This window comes from Ochlerotatus camptorhynchus, unplaced genomic scaffold (genome assembly GCF_037179485.1).
Source record: "Ochlerotatus camptorhynchus isolate MF236.1 unplaced genomic scaffold, CSIRO-AGI_Acam_v1.1 ptg000330l, whole genome shotgun sequence".
Lineage (NCBI taxonomy): Eukaryota > Metazoa > Arthropoda > Insecta > Diptera > Culicidae > Ochlerotatus > Ochlerotatus camptorhynchus.
Window position 1 is genome coordinate 14,549,802 of NW_027040818.1, and position 23,669 is coordinate 14,573,470.

A 23,669-nucleotide genomic window follows, 5' to 3' on the forward strand; every position below is an offset into this window, starting at 1 on the left:
CGTGAAGACTTCTGCAGTACGATCATGAGAAAAAGCGGAACGACAGAAGAAAATGAAAACAATGCCTACGCATTCCAAGTTCGTCTCGGCAGGAGCGACTGTGTGAGTTACAAACAAAGCAAACGGAATCTGTTGGGCTCACTCACCAACACACTCACATATGCAAGCAAACCAGCAACTGCTTCAAAACGAGCACATATGAGTGTCGTGATTGTCGTAAATGACCAGATCGGTGATGGATCACCACCGGAGACGACATTCACAAGCTGCTTTTTACTTCTTCCGTCAACTTGATGTCATGGTCATCGAGAGAGCTTCGACGAGCACATTGATAGGAATGTACAAAGCGATACTACCATCAGCTGTTTGACGATCGTGATTGTGATAGGTCGCAACTCTGATCCTAACTATTCTGTCAAAGGCAGCACCTTCAGTCAAGGTCTCATTTTTATGCTATTAGACAACTTAATGAAAACTCACGACGAGCAGATGGCTCGAGACATTCAAAAAGGCGGTTGAATTTTTGATGGTATTTACTATTTTGGAATTCGGAATTGATATCTGTGCTAGGGATCCGCTAGTCGAGCCACACTCGATAGTCATGACAAGCAAGCACGTGATTGGTTTAATTCAGTCATAAAGTGTTATAAGTAACAATAATTAGTAACAATTATTAGTTTAATACCAAAAGTTACTGGATGAATTCTCCGTCGAATGAGATATTGCATAACATATTTCCCATTAATGCTTTTGAGAAATATGCGTTTGAAAACTGTCACTTTTTCGTTACATGCCTCATTTTTGATTTCGTAATGTGATCCCCTCAGTATAGTAAAGAAAGACGTAGTCCTCGTTAAAAAAGTTTTAACAAAAAATTCAAAAATTTAACCAAAACTTCTTGTTCTACGATTTTTTGTCAATTTTGAAGTGTCCATAATTTTAAACATTTTTAAAATTTGAATTTTTCATGAGCCTTCATTTAATTTTTTTTCAAAAATCTGACAAAGGCATTTTAAGATATTTAGTTTTTTTTTTAAATTTTGACTGGAAATACTATAAACATTTTTTTGGATATTTTTTTCAGAGAAAAACAGTCTCAGACGGCATTTCGATCAGAAGTGCTCCGGTACATTATGTCCTTACAGGAACGCATGCAGCATTCTTTTGAGTTTAGACCTTGTTGTTAATTAAGAGAATTTCCAGCTGTTACAACGAATTAAATCAAAACCACCGACCACGTAGCAAAAGATCCTAAAATCCAATTTCACGGCATACAAACATCTGTTCGTTTCCATCACCATCCGACGCAGAAACCGCTTTCATGCACCACCATCAAGGGGACCTTCACTCCACAGCTAAATCGAAGAAACCACATTCCATCGTGAACCACCTCACATTGATAGACATGTTTGATACTCGTAAATATTCCTGGAATCCAGAAATTGGAAGTCTCAGCGGAGGCACACAGCGAAATCCTCTATAGCAACATTGCTTCACGGATAGTCTACTCCGTAGATTAAAAGCCTCTTTCTGCGGGGTATCAAACCAACCAACCACCGCCATCCCGACACACAAAACAAAGGATTGCGTTCCGTTTGGAAGCGAAATTGATTTCGTTTGTTGCGGCAGCAGCCGGATTCCCACGCACAAATTGCTATCTACTGGAAAGCTTATAGGTCTCCCCATGGTCGAGTTTTCCTCCCGAAATCAGGTGCACACAAATGTCGCTACTGCAGCAGCAGCAGCAGCAGCAGCAGCAGCAGCAGCAGCAACAGTGAATTATGGGTTACGGAACTGGGCTTTCCGATAGAGAAGATCGCTTCTATCAGGGAAATTGGGTTATGGAGAAGCCTTCCAATATCCATATCTCCGAGCGGAAGCGTTTGGGATTGGGATTCGGCACAGAACAATGATAGTAATCAACCGGCACACAACACAACGCGGAACGCCAAGCTCGATGGAGAGTGGTCAGTTCGTCGGCCGGTGTGCGCCTTGTATCGATGACAACAGGCACAGTGAATGCACGGTGGGGCTGGATCAATTTCGATGGAAGTTGGCAAATTGAAAGCGCCGTCGTTCAACCACTAATGGCGATGCGACTAGATCACTCCGATAACCGCTCCAGCTAGGTAGGACGTTTCGGTTTTGTGATTAATTAATTCCGACGATTTGATTTAGAGCTAGCTCATTTCGATGTTTTCGGTGCGAAGGTTCTCTTTTGATGAAAATTGCTGCCTTGGATCTCTAATTTCGGAAGCCGGAAATGGTCGGTTTATTTTTAATTAATTGATATTGGATGGTGCTCGAAAATACACCATGAAAATATGCTGCCCTTGTCTTGCCAGTTTTGCATGAAAGGTGTGGGTTGCATGATTTTTAAAATGTGTGCAGAAATACAAAAAACATTAGTTAGCGAATTAAGGACCAGATTATATTAATGTATGAAAAGCATACATCAGTTTGTTCCCCGTTTTTCCATTTCCACTCGAGTTATCCGCATTCCCACGCTGTGCTGCGGCATAGATTCTAGGTCATAGAATTCAAACATAAATGGTTAAATTAGCAGTCGCACACCGATTCTGCCACGTTAATTCGCTAAATTAGGGCAAAAATCAGCCCCTGTTGATAAAACATACACACACACACAAGTAACAGGGGGAAGAAACGACAACCAAGAGGGGGACGATTTTATTTGATTAGTCCACCCCGGCAACTCCACCGCTTCGCAGTCAGTGGCAAGCGGTAAAATACAACAATTAGGTGGCTTCCAGTATCCCCTCGGTTTTTTTTTCCTAGTCGAAACACAGCTAGCACAGGTAGTTCTTGGATCCGTTCTTTTTTTTTTGCCCGTGTCACATGGAAACCCACGTCGACCAAAAGCCATAAAGTTAAGGGATCGTTAAATTGGAATTGACGCGGGAGAGCCCGCGAGAGCGCACTCAAACGTTGCAAAGGTGTCATGCCGACAATTTGATATGTTCACCCCCTTCCGCTCCGTTCCGGCTCAAAGGGACACACGCATGTAAACTATTGGTGTGAATATCCAGCGAAGGGCAAAGGTGAAGAGGATATTCATATTGCTTCTGCGACACCGTGCCTGGCTTGCCTGTTCGGGGTCATAATCGTTAGACTGTCGTGTAAATACAGCTCTAATGGCACTTTGATTGGTTGGAGTGATTGCTTTATTATGACGACACAAGGCTGACAGCTTCGAGAGCGTCACTTTGTTGAGCGAGGGTGGGAGCGAGGGTGGGAAAATTGATACCTATATGCTTTACGGTGACGGAAATTGACACTAATGGAGCTGGGTGGTAGATGGATGTGAAAATATGGAACACGATGAGCGTTTGCTGTGAAGGTGGGAAGGATGTTTGATCTTCGTGTGATTGCAACTTTTCGATAATTGGCTGGATTCAACGAAACTGATGGTATCGTTACTTCGATCGCTCGTCGTTGTATTTACATTAGCACAGTTGGTGTCGCTAGGAAAACATTGTTTTCTTGTTGGAAATCGGGCTCTGTAATTTGTAAAATGACATGCATCACCAAGAAACGTTTCACAGTGTTGTCGCGAGTTTGAAAGCGTCCTTCATACTTTGTTCCAACTGGAACTTAATTAAAGTCACCTTTTTACCATGATTTGATTGCCGTCGATCTTGTTTTCCGTACTGAGTACCAATGTTACCGATGCTAGGGCCTGAACATGATGATTAGGGTGGTTAATTTTTTTCTTAAATCAGGAAACTTAAATTTTTTGTTTGAAGTTATAGGTGGTTTCATCATCCAGCAAAGTTGTGGAAAAGCAACTTTGCTGAAGAAACAAGTTTTTTATACTAGAGCTATTTGTCTGCTATCTGCAGAACTGACCGAAAATCATCAGAAGAATTTCTGATAAATTTGATATGATAAGGAAATATATGGAGAACTCGGTTTCAATTTCCAATCAGTCGTAGGGCTTCGATAAAATTTCTGATAATTCAGAAGAATTCCTGATCAACCTGATACGTCGGGATAGTATTCAAAGGGTTTAATTTCAATTTTTGATCAAGCAACTTTGCTGAAGAAACAAGTTTTTTAGCGCTTCATCTACTACAGCTATTTGTCTGCTTTAGTTAGCGTGTCCGTAAAAAAACAGTTTCAAATATTACTAAAAAGTGATCTTCAGAGGAGTTGTAGGGAAAATTATAACGCACATTTTTGCTGAACAATGTGTTTGCGTATATATCATTAACATATGACACAAAAGTGTCAGTTTTGACTAAGAAAAAAATAATTTCGATGGTAAATTTTGAAAAACTAGTACTGAGGAATATATTTAATCATTGTAAAAAAGCAATGCAAAAAAAAAACATTTTTTTTTTCCTTTGGTTTGTTTTTTCCGTCGATCTTGTTTTCCGTGCTGAGCACCAATGCTACTGACGTGCCAGGAAGGCAGCTCCCACACCTGGACCCTACCTATCGACCCATCAACTCATGAACCGGGGACCAACGGCTTTACTTCCCATCCGAAGGAAGGCGTGATCAGAGATGTTATGCATCAGAACATCGAGGCGGCGCCGACTGAGATTGAACCCAGGCCCGGTGGAGTGAGAGGTAGTCACGCTTACCACTACACCACCGGCGCCGCTTATCATAAGTTAACAAAGTTACATCATGTCAAAGTTGACCATTTTGTATGAAAATCGGCATGTGCTTCTATTTTATTGAACACAGCTGTAACATAAATTTACACAGTTAAGCAGTTCTAGGCAAAATAACGAAACAAAATTGAATCAATCTCCGATTTGTATGAAACTTTGCGAAATTGATTGTTACGGACTGCTGAATTTGTACGTCAAATTTTTAAAATGGCCTCCTTGAATTTTTCAAAAATTGTAGCACGAAAACGGCAATTCTGATCGAAATGACGCCTGAGCAAAGTTGTAGAAAAAGTAATTGTCTTTAAGTAAAAAAAAAAAACATTTTTTAAAAACCCAAATGTCTCAAAATGTCTTTTCCGGATTTTAGAAATTGTATTTAAAAAAAAGCTTATGAAAAATGAAAACTTTTGAATTTGATCATGTACACTTGAAAATTGAAAAACATCGTAGAACAAGAACTTTTGGTAACATTTCGGAGCCTTTTGTTAATACGCATTTTTAAATTTTTTTTTACAGAAAATGATTTAAAATATCTCGAACAAAGTTTTCAGAGTATGAATTACATAAAAATCGTTACATAAAAAAAATTCAAAATTTTGACCATAAGATTTTGTTCTACGATTTTTGTCATTTTTTTAAGTGTCCATAATTATAAACATTTCAAAATTTTGCATTCAAAAAAAAAATATTCTTAAATCAGATATGAATATTTTGAGATAATTGTGGAAGCAACCATTGTGTGGTCCTCCTCATTGTTCTTCATCAGCAGTTCTTTCGGTCGATGCATCGTCGACTTTATGAAATCAACCGTTTCATGATGAGTGTGAGTGCTGACTCCCGTTGGAGATACTGCCATACAATGAAACCACTGGAACCACACCACGGCTCCCGTTCTGATGGAGGAGGTTTATTGGATAGCGGAAGATAAACTGTTTATTTTGTTGTACCTTTTGACTATAGTTTTAAGATGTATTGTATAGTAAACAAGAATCCTCGGCTACATAAAGTTAATTCGATTGAGCCTTATCAAATAAATTAGTAATAAACAAAACAATTTGAAATTACTCAACACATTTTTGTGTGATTTCCCAGAAAAACATTAGTTTTCTCTAAACTTTTGTGCCAGACGCTATTTTCATCAGAAGTGCCGTTTTCGAACTATAATTTTTTGAATAAAAAATTAGACGCCATTTGGAAAATTTTACAGGATCCAAACTGGCCGAATTTCAGGAAAAATGTGAATAATTGCGCATGACAAACAATTCTGCAAAGTTTCATGCAAATTGGCGTGAAAATGCTAAGTTCTGGTCTGTTCACACCTCTTCTTGTCAGACTTGACACGTTGATTTTTAATGAATCTTTTTCACAATGTGATTTGATGTGATTTTTTAAAAGCAAATTCTTTACTCTTACTAACTAAATTTTAAGCAATAGTGACTTTTTATCATTTCTGCAGCGAACACAAATAAATTATATATAGGGGAAATGGATGTAATGTCTAAATCTAAATGCCCCTAATTTGGGCCCATATATAAATTCAGCAATCGACTAAATTTTCAATAGCGATCAAAAATATCAATTAGTACCGCCCCAATGACGCGTTCATCTAGATAAAATTGATAAATAGTTGATCTTTAGCGATGGGCCCAATCTTAGATCCACAGGCCAACATTAGAGCCATTTACCCTATATATACAGTGCATCTCAAAATTGATCGTACACCCTAGAATTTTTTTAAAAACGTAAAAAGACGTATTATTTTTTTAAATCGTGGCTGGTGATTGAACAGATGTTTATTAATTTATTGCTATAATTTTGGTCTTTATAGGAGGAGCCTGTATGAAGTTAGATTTGTTTTAGTAAAACTCTCGATTTTCAACTGTTTACCTAGTGGACGAATTTTAGTAAAATTAATGGCAGATGAATGATCTTTATTACAAATAAAAATGAGCAAAATTTCAAGAAGTTATGTTCATTTCATTTCAAGAAAATAAGGTTTTCAAGAAAAAGGCGTTTTCCTTAAATTGATCTAACTTTTTGTAAACTCAATCAAATATGCCCAATACTGAGCCAATCTGTATATATCTATCTAGGGGAAATGGGTGTAATGTCGGCCTAAAGGCCCCTAATTTGGGCCCATACATAAATTCAGCAATCGACTAAATTTTCAATAGCGACCAAAACTATCCATTAGTACCGTCCCAATGACGCGTTCATCTAAATACAATTGATAAATAGCAGACTTTTAGCGATGGGTCCAATCTTAGATCCATAGGCCAACATTAGAGCCATTTCCCCTATATAGAAATGAATTCCTGTCTGTCTGTCTGACCCTTATAGACTCGGAAACTACTGAACCGATCGGCGTGAAAATTTGTATGCAGAGGTTTTTGAGGCAGGGAAAGGTTCTTATGATGGTTCGAGACCCCTCCCACGTCTGTAAGGGGGGTGGGGGCTCCCATACAAATTAAACAGAAATTTCTGCATAACTCGAGAACTAATTAAGCAAATAGAACCAAATTTGGCATGTGGAGATCATAGAGGGTAGCCTCTTAGATAAGAGGGGGGCTACGTACAATATAGCATGCTTTTTTTTAATTGGCGTATAAACTCAAGCGAATATTGAATCCCGAGCAAGGCCGTGCACACTTAGCTAGTAATGCTGCACACTACGAAAAAGACATGTAAATTTAAGTGCCCTGAGACCGACACATGCAAGCGGCCCTATTGACATAAGAATCAGTTGAAAAGTACGAGAAAATCAATTCAATCAAACGCACTTTTCGTCGAGATGCTTATGTTTCAGTTTCAGGACACTCAATTTTACATGCCATGGTTGATTACGTTCCATGATTTACGTCAAAGCTGAATTACGTCTAGTGTAAAAATAGTAATTTCTAAGTGTGTGAGTTAACTGCCAAAAATTGAGAGTCGTATCGTTTTAACTTGTGCTTTTGAGAGCCGTTTTTCTAGAATTTAAATACTGCTGTACGATCAATTTTGAGACACACTGAGTATAGGAAAGTTTGAGGCTAACCGGTCTGCTTGATATGCTGTCTTAAATTTAAAGCTATTAAAAACACTGACCGCTTTTGCAGCTTGCCCCAATTCTGGTTCCATATGTGGAAACGGAATGAACAGAATAATTTGTCTTAATCACAAGCTACCAAGCGTCTCCATAGTATAATGCTTTCCCACGGAGCCAATATCTAAACACGGAGCCTTCTCCTTCGATCCATTCTTGATTGTTTGCCGTCCAGCTTACATCGAAGAACGATGGGCTCACAGCTTGACAGCTTTATCAGTGTCCTTCTTTTTGTGTCCCCCCATATACTGATGCCATTGTCATTCCCAGTATCAATATGTGCATGTGACGTGATGTGAACAAACAATTGTAAGACTCTATACAAATTAATAAGCCCTATCACTCACCTGTAGACGATACTGCTGGTCCGCCGAAGCCGCTGCTGCTGCCAGGTATGGATCAAAATACACACTATTGGTATTATTATTTTTGTCGATGGCCATTGTGGTTGGTATCCAGATTTTTTTTTTTCGGCGATCACAGCATGGAAAAAGAGAGAAAAATACGTTGATAGTTAGTGAAATTGATTTATTTATTCACACCTGGTACGGGACGAAATTGATATCACCCCACAACCCACCCCATCAGTCATCAGTGGATCAGAGAGGTTGGGAATAAATTTGATTTTGATTTCCCCCGCGACCTTTGAAGTTGCTTCTCGTTTGCTGTTTCGCGTGAAATCAAATAAATATAACCACGATTCCTTCTGCCTCCTCCCCGTTCCCCGCCGGCAATAGATAGCCGGAATAATGATAGCTGCTGGTAGGGATATTGAACGCCGAGCCGAGTCAGCAAGGGCGCGAACCCTGCGGGTCATTTCGGTGTGAAAATGATTTATTGATTGTTTGGTTTTTGGTTTATTGAACCGGGTGGACCGGGTGATAAGGGTGGGCAGTGCACAGCGCGAGTACCACCAACAGTCAATTCAGTCTCCAGGCCCGTCAGGTTGAGAAGTCAGTGGCAGCAATGCGTCAGATGCGGTTGGTTATTGGAACAGGGGCCAATTGGACGATCTGAATTGGAATGCTTCCGGGGTTTCCTTTGTTTTGAATCCGGAGATTTGAGCGAATTCATTTAACATATTCAAAGTTTGAAACTCGCAGCATAAAATTTATGTGGTGATTAATAAGTACGATGATTTGCCTTTTTTGAATATAGAGCTGATAAACGGTTACCGTACGTATGTTCTTCACTAAGGCAGATTGATATAATTTTTCACGTTTCTGAACCCTTCATAATCGACGGAATTGCTTAGAAGCATGCACCAGAATTCTCAGAAATTAACATGACTTTTTCAAACGATGACAACAATTAGAAAAACGGTATACAACAATGTCATCCTCGGACCCGATTTTCTTCCCTAACTCTCGAGTTTGTACAACAATTTTCAACACTTCGCCGAGCTAGCACGGGATGGCCAGGTGGTGTGACCAGGCAAGACAAGACCGATACCTTTGTCCACCGAGGAAAAAGCCATCGAAATCGCAATCACCACAACATTGCGGCGGGGGGGCTTCCGTATCCAGTCAGGGCAGAGTGTTAAGATGAATCCCGCAAGTTGTGGGCAAGTGGGTAGCCGAAACAGACAATAGTATAGTGAAGCAACCCTCGCTGATTGTGCTCGGTGAAAGCAATGGGAAAGTTTTGCGCTCTGTGTATAACTTTGTAATATAAAGTTTACCATGGGTTCTCTCCTGCTGGGCGAGTGGGATGAGTTTTTGAAAACCTGGCTATCATCGTGTGCAAAGAAGTAGCTGGGAATGCGTGTGTTCCTTGACGGGAGGGGGAAAGGGCAAGGCAAGGGAAGCCGCACACTTACTACTGTTCCGGGAGTTTTTTTTTTATTTTATGTGCATGCTTATCTGAGGTTTCTCGGCTCTCTTTTTGCCTGGAGGAGGAGGAAATGGCTGTTGAATAGAGTAAAAAATGGCACACGTATACACCGAACACCATAAATCACGTAAATATTTTAAAAGGCATTACAGTTTTCCCGTTGCAGCTGTTGGGGCGCTGCGGGGATAAATATCTTCCTAGCATTGTTGAAAGTATTTGCTTTTCTGCGAAAAAGTGCTCGCCCACTTGGAAGGTGCGGTAATGATGAAAGGTAGTGTTGAAGTCAATGGAAAAGTTACACTGTTACTAGTAGTCCACTTGGGGCTGCTCCGGCGCGAGGTATAAGTGATGTAAGGTCCACGTGGAAGCATTCAGGTTGTTCCCTAGCCAAACTGTACGAGAAAATGCTACAGTACAGATTAAGGGTATGCCCCGTAGCGGGGGTAGATCACCTTTTCGTGGTACTTTACGGGATGTAAGATCTACCACCGATTCCTAGTCCTGGCTGCTTCAAACTAGGGGAACAGGATTTTTCAGTAATCCAAGGAACACATCTTTGTCCTTGTTACTTTTTATGCCTTGTTGATAGTGCCAAGACTCGGCTTTGTCTACCGAGGATGATCTTGAAACAAGGAAAAATTGAGTTAGTCAGCCTTCATGTGATTCCTTATCTTCTATTCGTTGTTCCCTAGTTTGAAGTGGTTAAGACTAGGGTTCTGATGCATGGTCATTATCGGTGTTATTCCTTAATTTTATTGCTAAGGAATCCAATTTTGACTGACAAAGGGGCGCGCCTTTGGAGGGTGTTTCAACACTCCGAAGGGTATAAATAGCGGGACCTTTCAATTAGAGTCGGATCCTTGCGATAAATGCGAGAATGACAACTGTAAAAAATCGAATACTTCATCATTTATCAATAGTGATGGAGTAATACGACATGCACTAAACTAAGGACACGGGATATACTACAATAGATCAAATTACTGGTCGCAGTGGTGTTAGGTCCCGAACAAAAGAAAAAAAGGGTATGCGATATCTTGAGTAATTCCGTTTATTTCGCCTCGGAACGTAATTTCGCGGAATTTTTAGGAAGCTGTCTGCCCACATTATAAGTTTGATCGGTGAACTCGCCTCAGGGTTTTGAAAATGTTTCAGACTTCGAAGTGAGATAGGATGTTTTTTGACGTAGGACTACGTCTGTGATTTCTATAAGGGGGTACACTTTGTGATAACCGAAAATGGAACATGTAACAAAATTATGAAAGATTTTGAACGATAATAACTCAGCTGCCCCTAGACCGATTTCAATAATTTTATAACCAGTCGACCACAAACATTTCTACGCATCTGTAAAAATTTATGACTTTATAATTTTTCAAAATGTCACTATTAAAAATTGCACGAATGTGCAACTGTTGCTAAGATACTTAAAATTATAACCGATTGCCTTCGAAAACGATTTCCTAACATGGATTTCAAAGTTATCTTGTTTGCCCTAAATTAGAAATGGGCTAGATAGAAAGTTTCTGGTTTCGACATAGGGTAAATGTCGGCTTCGGCACCCATTGACTGTTCTCGGCAACCAAAATTTAAACGTTAATTTCACTATGTTTTCCCATAAACTCACGTCCCTGAATGCACCCAAACGATTCTTTAGTCTTTCAGCTTCAATCTGATTGTATTTGTACGTCTGAGCAGTCCTGTTATGCCAGATTTTTATTCAAATGAAACATACGTACTCTAAAATGGGGTTGATTTCAAGTTGCCGATAATAGAACAGCTGGTTAACACGCAGTTCTAATGGGAAGGTTGCCGAAGAAAAAGAGGCTGCCGACAATAGTCACACTCACCTGAGAAGTTTGGAGCGTTGTAAAAACGTTTTCAAACAGTTTTGAAGAATTCTGTCGATTGGAATGGATAGAGAAGCAAGCAGCTGATGAATGTAAACCAACAAACACATCATATATGTGCGTGACGCTGAGAAAATGCTAATAGAAGTGCGGGCACTGCTTAGATTGACGAGAATACGTAAATTCCCCTAGTTGTTCAGATGGAAAATAACTATTTTATGGTAAATAATATAGCTCAAAATTAACTCACACTAGAGTGATATTAATTTTTCATTGGTTTTTCAGAGTGATATTAATTTTTCATGGGTTGCTCTAACTTTACATGTGGACTAGATAGAAAGTTTTCTTCTTCGGTAAAGTTGTGCATGTTATCATTTAATGTGACTGTGTTATCATTTAATTTAAGCGCTACTTCAGCGGTTTTCGAAGCTATTATTGCATTTTAGCGCAGACAACAAATCGAGAAGACTGGCAACTCTTCCATTTTCTCATACGAACGCTATGAGACAGGTACAATCGCGTCATCTGCCACTCAAAGGTAAATGCTTCGAACGAATTTGAGATAGCAAAGATTACATCCTCAGAAGCAAGGTTTGTGTATTTACTCATTTTTCTATGCGTTGCTTCCACCTTCACTCAAGCGTAGCGCTATTGTATCTGTCGCTTGGATTCTGGCAAAGTTGCCAAGTTGTATGATGGCTTCGATTTTAGGTATTTCTTAGGCCACTTTTGGCGTTTCATATTTAGGCGTTCTAAAGATTAATTTTGAGGTTTCAGATTGTTCTGATGATTTAAAGTTATTTTGGAGTTTTCTGTCTGAGAGTCTATTTCCATGATTTTCATAGCCATTTCGGTGATTTTAGACACCATTTGGACGTTTTTACGCAAATGTTGGTATTGAAGATTATTCTGTCATTCTGAAGGTAATATTTGGGTTTCAAAAATTAGTGATTTGAAGGTTATTTTAGACGGTTTTGGGCAGTGTTTATTTACAGGGTGGCCACTGAATTTAGGAAATTAAATTTCCCGTATGCCCATTATAGTTTTCTCAATTTCATATTAACAGCAAAATATGGTAAAATGGAATACTGACATGAATTAATTTTCAGATGTTTTTTTTTTTCTCCAATAAAGTATCAAATTGTCAGTTTTAAAGAGTCTCAGAATTTTCAAATCTCTCTTCGATACATGTAAATTTTTCCAATGGCACTAGGCCGAACGCTACTGGGCTGAGTAGGACCGTATGTTATAAAGCGATATATTGAACTTGGAAATTTATTTTAAAACAATGAGAACCACGAAATAATATTGGGATGCCGACTGAGAAATTTTATTGAGAATTACATAAGAACATTTTCGAGACATCAGACTACACTAGTTTTTAACATTCTTGAACTTTTCGAGATTTCATCAGACACAGAAAAATTTTAAATTTAAAGATCTCAGATTAAAAAAAAAATCTTGGTTTAGACAACCTTTTTTTTGGATTTTGACACTATGAAGAATTGTGTACAGAATTTTAAAGAAAATGCCAAATGAGTTGTGAAGAGAATTGTAGAGGAATTCAAGGGATAATTATGAACGAATTCTGAAGAAAATTCTAATGGAATTCTAAAGAGGATTCGACAAGAATTGTTAGGAGAACTAAGGGTGAATTCCCAGGTAGTTCTGATGAGACTATTATGGAGGTTGGGAAAAGAAATCTAAGACAAATTCGAAGACATTTTAGGGAGCATTCTATAAGGGAATTCGGAGGAGAATTCAAAGTTAATTAATCTTGTGACAAACTTAATGATGGCGTTGTCCCTAATAATAAAATTTGAGATGATCATAAAACTCTATGTCACATTTTAACTACGTTATACTCAGCCAAGGAGGGTCCCTTTTGATACATCTGAATTCTTTTCCAGAAACGAACCAGCATATGACGAAAAATCTCTTAATTTTCAATCAATAAATCAATAAAATCAATCAAATAAAACTCCGAGGAGAGCTCCATGGAAATATTCCAAGGGAATCTAATTCAAGAAAGCTAAAAAAAACCTTTGCTAAATTTCAAGCTAGGCCTCAAAGCAAATTCCTATGAGTTTCCTAAAGGAATACAGAAAAGTAATGTAAGAATTCTGAGTACCATTTCAGGCAGGTTCCAGTAGATTTCGAAGAGAATTCCAAGGAAATCTTAAAAGATTCTCTCAAGAACAATTTTAAAATAATTCTGAGAAACAGTTTCATGGAATTCTGATGTTAATTCAAAAGGTAATTTTAGGACAATACTATGGGTGAATTCCAACAGCTAGGGAACACCAAAGATAGTTCCTAGATAATTCGGATACGAATTTCATTACTCTGAGGTAAATTTCAAGGAAATTCTGAGTATACATATTCAAGAGCCTGTGACATGAAAAGTTTTCAAGGTTCAAAAACATACAAAGCTATTCAAACAGCAGGACATGGGCCATTGAAGTACTTTTGAGATAGCGAGGCTAACGTGAATCGACGGCCTGAGGCTTGTAGGGTTCTGACTGCAATTATTTAGAAAAAAAAATTAAGTTTTTGAACTTCACAAATTTATGAAACTCTGGGACACTGCTAATTTGTTTCGATTTCAGACCTAATTTTTGGTATCTCGCACTAAGGGAAAGTTAAGAGCTTGAAAACATATTCAAGATTTCGGACTTAGAATCAGGGATGGAAAATCATTTACATTCATTTGCCTCTAACTTTTTTCATCAACAGAATTCCATAAAATAGTGTTCAAAGGTTTTGTAGGTTTTGATATTAGCTACATCTTTTGTTAACAACTCAAATCTGTATCTCTAATGCATGATAAATCAGAGCGATAAGAACCCATCATTGTTTTTCAGTGAATGTAAATTGCATTCACTGAAAAACAATAACATGCTCTGCCAGCTCTATTTCGTCATGCATAAGATTTTAGTTTATAGCAAAAGTTGTAGTTCATATCAAAAGCTACAACAGCTTTATACATCGTTTTACGATATTTCGTTGATGAAAAAAAGTTAGAGGCAAATGAATGTAAATGAATGCACGAAATGAATGTAAATGATTTTCCTTCCCTGCTTAGAATTTGTATTAAGAGGGGACACCTGTTGAGATCTAGAAAAAAAGGATATCTTTATAATTTTTTTTAGGTCATTAGAATAAATGCAATCACTTTGGCGTTTCAGTGTGTTATTAAGCAACATTTCAGCATTATTCAATCACCGCGTGATGAGTGCTGGTGCTTTCCAGTACACAACGAAAGGCTGCCTGCAAGCAGTGAGCTGCAGCCCGCATGAGCATCCATAGAAGGAGGAAGAAGCCACACCGCTATTGATCGGAATCAGCAGCTCTTCGTGAGTCGCTATGGGCCATCTATGTCAAGCGCGTCATACTAAAGAGTATAAACAGAGAGAACCCCGCTCAAATTCCTATTCCTACACAAATCACAACCTCCTGCTGCAGTTAACAAATAAGATTTATTATATATGACCACGTAGTCCTACGTCACCATTGCGTACAACCCCATAGGGATGTCTCTTGCAGTTTTTAATGAATATCGATCCCAGTCTAAGGAAAACTAAGTAGCTAAGTACTTCAGCTCTGATAACTAAATATAACAGAGTTAAAAGGTACATTGAGATTGTAATCAAATTCCCAGTTCTCCCGGTTGAGTGGCCACCCTGATACCCAGAAGTACACGAATCTCCAAAACTCCTTTAAACATCGGCATTGCTGTATCTAATATCGGCAGTGACGATCGCTCCGACGTTTTGGTCCCGGATTTGGAGCTTCTTCAGAGATCTATAATTTACTATTTTATAATCTTAAATTTCATTTGGTATGCCTTAAAAATAACTTACAAATGTATAATCGTTCTTGTCCAAATACTTTTGGCCTGTCGTGTTGTCTGTGTTTTTCCATGTTCGGGAATGCATATTGCAAAAAATATTGTGTTATCATATTGTTGCCTTGGTTGGTTAAAACTTACTGTTATACACAATATTATCCAAAATCCCTAGTCTTAGTTTTCAAAATAAGTCTTGAATTAAAACAAGCCTCAGCATAACAAAAAACACAACTCCTACGGTGCCGGATTCCACCTACACTAAACATTAAATTTTGAACTCGCTTTCCATGCATCAATACTCTCTCGGTGTGTATCGATTCACAAATTTTGCGCCGAATTTACCGGAACGGAAAAGCTCCTATTACATTTCTAGAGCAACAATTGAAATAGGCCGAACAACCAAACATAAACAATGGCTTTAAACGTAAATTTCTCGAGAATAAAAACACCAGCGTCTAATAGAGGAAACTCCCTTTATCGAATGTCATTGTTAGTTTGCGTGGGTGTGTTTTAATACACGAGAAACTTACATTTAAAGCCATTGTATACGTTGGGCTGTTCCGCCTATTTCACTTGTTGGTCCAGATTTATCATCGAATCCGAGGTTGAATAAACATTTCTCCCCTTGGGTCTTCTTCGGCGCAATCTTCGGGGAAAACCAACCAGCAGTTCGCCAAAAAGCGAAGAGCTACGAGGCGCCAACAACCTCCACCCACCCGTAGTTAAAGTTAACATATTGGGTGGAAAATTGCCAATGGCAACGTCTCGCGACGTCGTCGCCTGAAACTATACAAAATCGCACACGCTTCTTCTACCACACTTCTTATTCTATCGCACGCTTCCACTTTTCAACATCTTTAAAAGTATTATCATCCCTTCCCAAAACCAGAAGAACAAGCCGAAATGAATGGAAATAAAATGAAGGATGTGTTATTTTATTGTTATTGCCTTCGGTTCGTTGGTTCGTTCTTCTTTCGCTGTGGTCGTCTTCGATGGGAAAGCTTTGACAGAGAAAAATTTGCTCGCAAAACCGCTACTGATGCGTTTTGTGTTGCCACAGTCGACGACAAACGATGTTGATGGGTGGCGGATTGGAACTTCGTCATCATCGTCGTCGTCCGCCGTTGAATCAAGTGGGAAACACTCGGCCTCTGACTTAGCGCGAAAGGCCCAAAATGTTTTCATTTACCTTATTGATGGTGCTTTTATTATCGTTATTACTTTTTATCAACGTGATAAGATTTCGTCCTCGTTTCCGTCGAACGAACGCCCAGCTGTAGGCCGAAACTTTATGGGATCGGTCGTTTAGTTTGATTGTTTAATAAATTCTTTCGGTCGGAAAAAAAAAGTGGAGAATGTCGCATGCGGAGGTCAGATCTCTTTCCGATATGGCCAAGACGGCGGAAATTTCGTCAATCAAATTAACCTGGTTCCGAAGCGCCGTCGCGATCTACTGCTGCAACTCAGGTAGGGCATTGCTAAATTGAGTGGTTCCCTGAGCGCGAGACCACTTACCATCGTTGGTCCTCTGTCCGGAAGGGGTTTTTGATTGCCGGTAAAAGTGGTGCCGAAATTGGATTCCAAGAGCACGAAGCAAGCACATTACACAACTGACATCATTATACCGCTTCCGGTTCTTCTTCGTTGTGCTAATTTGGATGTCATTTCGATTTCGGAGATTGATAGGATTTTTCGCTGTCCGATGATGTTGGAGAGATAAAGTCACAGTGGGATGGAATATTCCAAGGGGATTTTTAATGGAGCGTAATTTGATCTCTGGGAATGTCCTAGGATGGATATAATTTCTACAGTTGTCGATAATGAATATAATGCCAGTCAAAATATGTGCTAACCAGTTATGTTTGTAGTTAGAAGATGACCTTCCAATCATACCAATTTAAGTAGTAAATCTAAGCATGGCCCTTCCCACTTATTCCGCGATCTCCCTTGCCCTGCTGTGCATAACGGATTTTTTGTTTTTAAATTTTCGATAAAGGAAAACTTCAAATACTGATAATTGACAAAATTTGACAAATCCATCAGACTCAAAGCTCTCCGATTTGCATGATTTTTTTCTTATGGACAGACATTTGAGTAAAATTCGACATTTTTGAATTTTGCAAAATTTCTCAAAATGGCACATTCGATATTCCTCTTTTCAAAATATAGTCAATAAAAGAAAAATGTAAACAGTAAATTTTTAGAAATTTTAGGACAAAAATCCAAAAAATGATTTACACCCTTTAACAACAAAACAATACTCTCTCTAATGTTTATTCATTTATTTTTTTTTATTATTGAATGTTGGATATTTTTAAGTTTATATTTAGCTTATGAAAAAGGCTAACTTTTGTGAAATTTTCAAATTAGGCACCTTAAAATTACCATAAATCGTAGAACTGCGTAATTCTCGCTGAAAGCAGCCCATTAGTTTTTTTGTGGTATGAACTAAAATATTGGACCTATTTGAAAGCTGTGAATTTTTCCAATAAGATACACATCAAATTATAAAGGACAAGTAAAATCACAGCATAGAACTAGCGATTGATTTTGAAGTATGAAATTGGGTTGTTAACGGAATGATTAAATAAAACAGCAAAAGAGGGTTATCTTCCATTAGGTAAAAAGGTAAGTTTCTAGGGGATGAGTACTTAAGGGGGTTAGGTTTTTGATAAGTCTTTAGTGGGAATGACACTGTTGAAGACTGCACATTGTAGTCGAAATACGTATCTGCCATGGATACCAACATTATTTAAGTTGAATTAAATCGAAGATAACCCTCTTTTGCTGTTATATTTTAGCGATTGATTTGTTTCTGGAGCAATTCCACGCCAAATGACAAATCAGAAAAATTTGACCTTCGCTGATCAATTTCTGTGAAAAATACACAAAAAAGCGTACTAACAAAAATTAAAAAAAAAACTTGACCAAAAGTGTCTGTTTTATGATTTTTGTCAGTTTTTAAGTGTCCATTAGACTTATGCAAAAATTTAAATTTTCGGTCCACAGTGCTCAAACGGTTTCAAATCAGGTCCTAATTAGCCTCCCAAAATTTAAACTAATTTGGTAAGAAACTGACTTGGCACAAACTATTCGAAGTTTATATGGAAATTACCAAACTTTTTGTTCATTGTCTTCTACCCACTTTCCATATTGCTTTTTCGAAAAGTTCTATAAGTATTCTTATGGGAATACTAGCTACAACTTTGCCGAATTTAGTTTTTCAGCCAAATGTCAAATTAAATAGTTATTAATTGTTTAAGAGATCGATAATCTTATGGCATGATCAAGCAGCTGTTCTGTTAGCAACACTGTATTCTGCAGTGTGACATAGTAGCCATGATATTTGTGCTGTATTCTTCTCACCAGAAACACCAATGTTGCCTGCTGAACACTTGAATGAGCATAATCATAAGACATCACTGACTTGAATCATTAATAACTTTTGTTCTTTACATTTGATTGAAAAGTAGGTTCCAACTAAGTTGTAGCTGGGAAAATTTTCTACAATCACTGCTATCATTTTAAAAAGCATAGTGATGTGGTAAATTGTTAGATACATATGAACAAAAACATAAGTTTTCCCATAGTAATTCCCATACAAACTTGAAATGGTTTGTTTGCGAAGTCAGTTTCTTACTAAAGTAGTTCAAATTTTGGGAGGCTAAGCAGGACCCAATTTGGAACCGTTTATGCACTGTGGAGCGAAAATTTCAAATTTTGCATCAGTCTAGTGTCCATGGTTTTGAAAATTTAAAAAGTTTGCATTTTTTATAAGGGTAATTCCAGCGCAAGTGGGTTCACCACCTGTGGTCGATGTCACCGATTTGAGCCAAACTTGGCCAAAACGGTTATTTTGGCATTCTGAACAAATGCCTTTTTTGATTTTGCTCTGAAGTGCCTAGATCGGCTACAACCCTGGATTTTCGAGATTTAAAAAAATTTAATCTTTCAGAAGAGATTTTTCCACAACCAAATAAGCTATTCGTGATCTTAGAACGTCAATTTGAAGGTTTTTTTTTTTAATATGGATTCTTAAAGGTGTGCCCACATTTTGTTTTTGTTACAGTAACTACAGGAAACAGGCTGCAGGTATCCAAATTGTCAAAAAATGGCCTATTATCACCATGGGCGGTATTTTTTATTTCTTAATATTTGGGGCTCAAATTTTCACCATACTTTGGAAAATTCTTCTACTTGATGTGTTTGCAAGGGCAAATGATTTGGAAAAATAGTTTTTGTGATATTACCACATGAGTTAGTGGTAGTTTTGAGCTTTTCTGGTGGAAAATCCATGCTATTTAATATTTTTTTAATTTTACCATCAATTCCATGGCAGAATAATATTTTTATGTTATTTTCACATGTTCTGGGCAGGATTCTCATTATATGAAATCACAACTAGCTCACTTATTTACTTCTGTCCATAATTTAATTGTGGTCCTAAAAGTGAAAAATACGTTCCTATGGCATACAGCCAAAACGTTGTGCTTTAGAAATACGATGAAATCAGATAGATTAACAGGTACATATATAAAATATTAGTTGTGGATGATGTGCCAAGGAATTCATAAAAAATTAAAAAATATTAAATAGCATGGATTTTCCACCAGAAAAACTCAAAACTAATACTAACTCATCTGGTAATATCTCAAAATTTATCATTTGCCCTTGGAAACACATCAAGTAGACGAGTTTTCCAAAGTGTGGTGAAAATTTGAGTCACAAATATTAAGAAATAAAAAAATACCGCCCATGGTGAAAATAGGCCATTTTGACATATTGGATGTCTGCCGGTAATCAGTCTCTTTACTGTAGTTGCTATAACGAAAACAAAATGTGGGTACAACTATGTAAACCTCCATTAAAAAAAAACATTTAAATTGACGCTCTAAGATCACGAATAGCTTATTTGGTTGTGGAGTAATCTCTTCTGAAAGTTGAAATTTTTAAAATTCTCGAAAATCCAGGGTTGCAGCCCAGAAGGATCTATGCACTTTAGAGAGCGTTTGTTCAGAATGTCAAAATAAGCGTTTTGGCCAAGTTTGGCTCAAATCGGTGACATCAACCACAATTTTTTTAAATTCTGTACCCACTTGAGCTGGAATGACCTATAAGTTTTCTTTTAATTTGTTTTTCAAAAATACGGCATGGAGTTTTAGAGATATTTGCGTTTTAACATTTTTTTTTAAAATTTTACTTAAAATACATAAAGAACAAACATTTTTTGTTTATTATTCCCAAAAAGACATTATTTGTCTGTACAACTTTGTCTCAGATGTCATTTCGATCAGAAATGCCGTTTCCGTGCTGTTTGGTGCTATATAATTCATTGAAAAATATCAAAACGCGATGATGATAAATTTTGGCCGTATTTGAGCTCAAAAGTCCATAAGAAACAATTATCAGGGTGGCACTGAATTTCCGTTTTAAAATTCCAGGATTTTCCCGGTTTCCTGGTCAATAGTTAGAAAATCTTCTGGTTTTTTAAATCATGTTTGTAGCGAACAATTGAACATTTGTTACTAGAATATTTTAGCAACATATACATTTTATAAATTTTTTAGATTCGGCAAATTTCGCATAATTGGAAATTCAAACAAATTTACCAATTTTATTTACAAAACTTAAAACAAAAAGAATTCGACACAATTTAAATCCAAACAGAATTTTAAAATCTGATTTGTTTAAATGTCTAACGCTAGTCTAATAAGCTCTTTAAATCAGTAGTTTATTGAAACCAGATAAATGTTGATTCTTCGATTTAAATGTAATCACAGATTTTATAAATTCTAAAAATATTTCTAAAATCAAGTTCCTGAACCAATTTGAACCGCTGTACCAAATATGATCCCCAGATTGCCCTCATTCAAGCCAGTGAAAAAAAATGATCAACGTTAATGTAAGCGCTACATTTATAGTGGATGCTAAAACATAGCTAAACGAGGTGTTGATTCTACCAAGCAGGAAACTGCTAATAGACTCGCAAAGGAACTGACAGCAGCAGTAAAACGAAACAGACGAGAAACTGAAAGAAAATGTAAAACGTTCTCACCTGACTGAGCGATAAGATCTAAAATCAGTGAGTGAGTGAACCGTTTTCGGCCAATTTTCACTCGATACTGCGATCAACAAAATCATGAAAGAACGATGAATACGAAAAACATGTACTAAGCTCTTACTAGGGGATAATTCTGTTCTACTTGCAGCACATTTTTAGTTGCGTAGAAGTTTTTATTTGAATATTTTTAGTTTTGCAACATGTACCAATATCACTTACACTCCCGATCATAAGTTTAAGGACACCTCCAAAAAAACATGACAAATATGTTATGTTCATAACTCTGTCATGTTACGTCCGATTTTCGTTCTCTTTAGATCATTTGAAAGGTATTGAATTCAATTGTTCAATATAATTTTCAAATTTTGTGTGCTAAAAGTTCACCCAAATTTACAATATTTTTCAAAATTTACTCTGAATAATCGTGACTGATTTTCTCAAAATTGGGTTGGCCAAATTTTGAAATAAAAGTAGTAGTAGAACACTTATGCTATACCATTCATACTATTCAAATAACCTTTGGAGATCGAACATTGAACGTAAAATGAGAGATCATTGAACAAAACATATTTGCATGGTTTTTTGGGGGTGTCCTTAAACTTATGATCGGTAGTGTATGTGAAACTTGTAAACTGCTAAAATCATTGAAACAAGATTATTGTTCATGGTGGATTAATCAAATCCCGGACTTTTCCCAGTTTTTTTTGGAGAAAATCTTCTTCTTCGCATTTCAAGCTTATTGTTTTTCGCATATTAGCTTCATGAGTGCTCTCAACTTAGTGTTCTAGATGCACTTCCACAGTTATTAATTGAGAGCTTTCGATGCCTGTCCCTTTTTTGTATTAGTATAATTGTGTGACAAGTTTCCAACCCGAAAAATTCCTAAACCGGACCGGGAATCGAACTCAGTCATGGCCCAGCGTGGTCTTGTTTTGTAGCTGCGCCTTTACCGACTGAGCTAAAAAATACCGCAGGTTGACTTGCCACCCTGAATTATGCAAAGTTGCAAGCTAATCGGCAAAGGTCGAGTTTGAAATTAACCAGCTGCTACGAAGGACGATCGTCTAAACCCGGTAACATGCAGCTATTCACTTGGAATAGATTTGATAAACCATGTGACCACTACAAGACATCACTGCGACCCTCGATACAATGTGAAAGAGACTGGGATTGAACCTACGATCTTCTACACAGTAAGCAAAAACGGTCACCACTAAGCTTCCAGGTCATTCACATCACTACAAAGTATAAACTACCACGACCGAGCAAAATATGGAATATCATTAATAAAACGATAGCTACAAAGACATTCACATAACATTACCTTCTCGGAAGGATTTAACTATGACTTCCTATCCAGGTCAATGCACCACAAATATCGCTCCTATTTTAACCAGTATTTACTGAACTTCAACAATTCGCATGCACCACTCTTCCGTCTCAACACCGTCGACAGAATCGAATCAAGACTTCCGAATCGGCTTGAACCTCCGGTCAGCTTCCGGATATAACCTTTCGCGCTGTCATCTTCAATCTTCGTTTTAACTGCATCTGCCAGTACAGGGATATGTTTCTTCCTTCGATCAAAACGCTCCCAGCTCTTCAAAACCGTTGCTTCGCTATTTTGCAAACGAAGTTTGTCATACTTCCAAAGAAGTCCGGATTCATACCGTCCATGTCAAGCCTTCCTTAGCGTTTCAAGGAGCATCTGTCTCAAGTAACAATTTGGGTTTTATGAAGGTTCTGCAGACCATTAATTAGACTTGTAGAATGCTATAAAAACCTCGATAAAGCTTGAAATGTTACTTGGGGTGCACACTGATCGTCTTGAAACTGTAGAAGTTCGTCGGGCTTTACGATGCCAAGGTGCAAAGTGAGACAACGCTGTATTTTGTTGCACTGGCAGATATCTGAAGGGGATGTTAATTCACGGAATGTTTGGCAGATGCGCAGCTCCCATAAACAGTCCATCCAAGTCGCGTCTTGACGGCTATCGGTTCCTGCAGTCGTCTTTCTCTACACTCCGGCGGATGTCCGAGACTAATGTTATCCAGACCTACAAGGGCAGGCGTTCTCATACGACTCAATTGGTAGCTAGTAGCGAGGTGTACTTCTCCTGGATCTCGGAATACAGAAGGGTCTGCGGTTAGTCCTAGCGACATCCGCGACTGTTCTTACAACAGAAGGACTACTAGAGCAATTAAAGGTAAAGGTACACAGCATTATAATAGTTTTGCCAAAAACTCTAAAGCAAGAAAAATTCGATCTTATTAAACCCAAAGTTTTGCCAATCTGCCTCGAAACGATTCTGGAGCTACCTTCTCAGGTCTCAAGACCTTAAAAGTCTTGT

General features: G+C 37.8%; 1 protein-coding gene across 14 annotated transcripts in view; it reads right to left on the minus strand.

The window, feature by feature from the left end:
- LOC135708360 (RNA binding protein fox-1 homolog 1-like) overlaps positions 1 to 23,669 on the minus strand; it is a 953,484-nt gene that overhangs the window by 167,905 nt on the left and 761,910 nt on the right. For all 14 annotated transcript variants that reach the window (XR_010518292.1, XR_010518293.1, XM_065230430.1 and 11 more), the window contains one exon: positions 8,073 to 8,136. Coding sequence is in view for 12 of the 14 variants with exons in the window: in XM_065230430.1 (XP_065086502.1) it covers positions 8,073 to 8,136 (64 nt within the window). In the remaining 2 variants the exon portion in view is untranslated. The remainder of the gene's footprint in view (positions 1 to 8,072; positions 8,137 to 23,669) is intronic.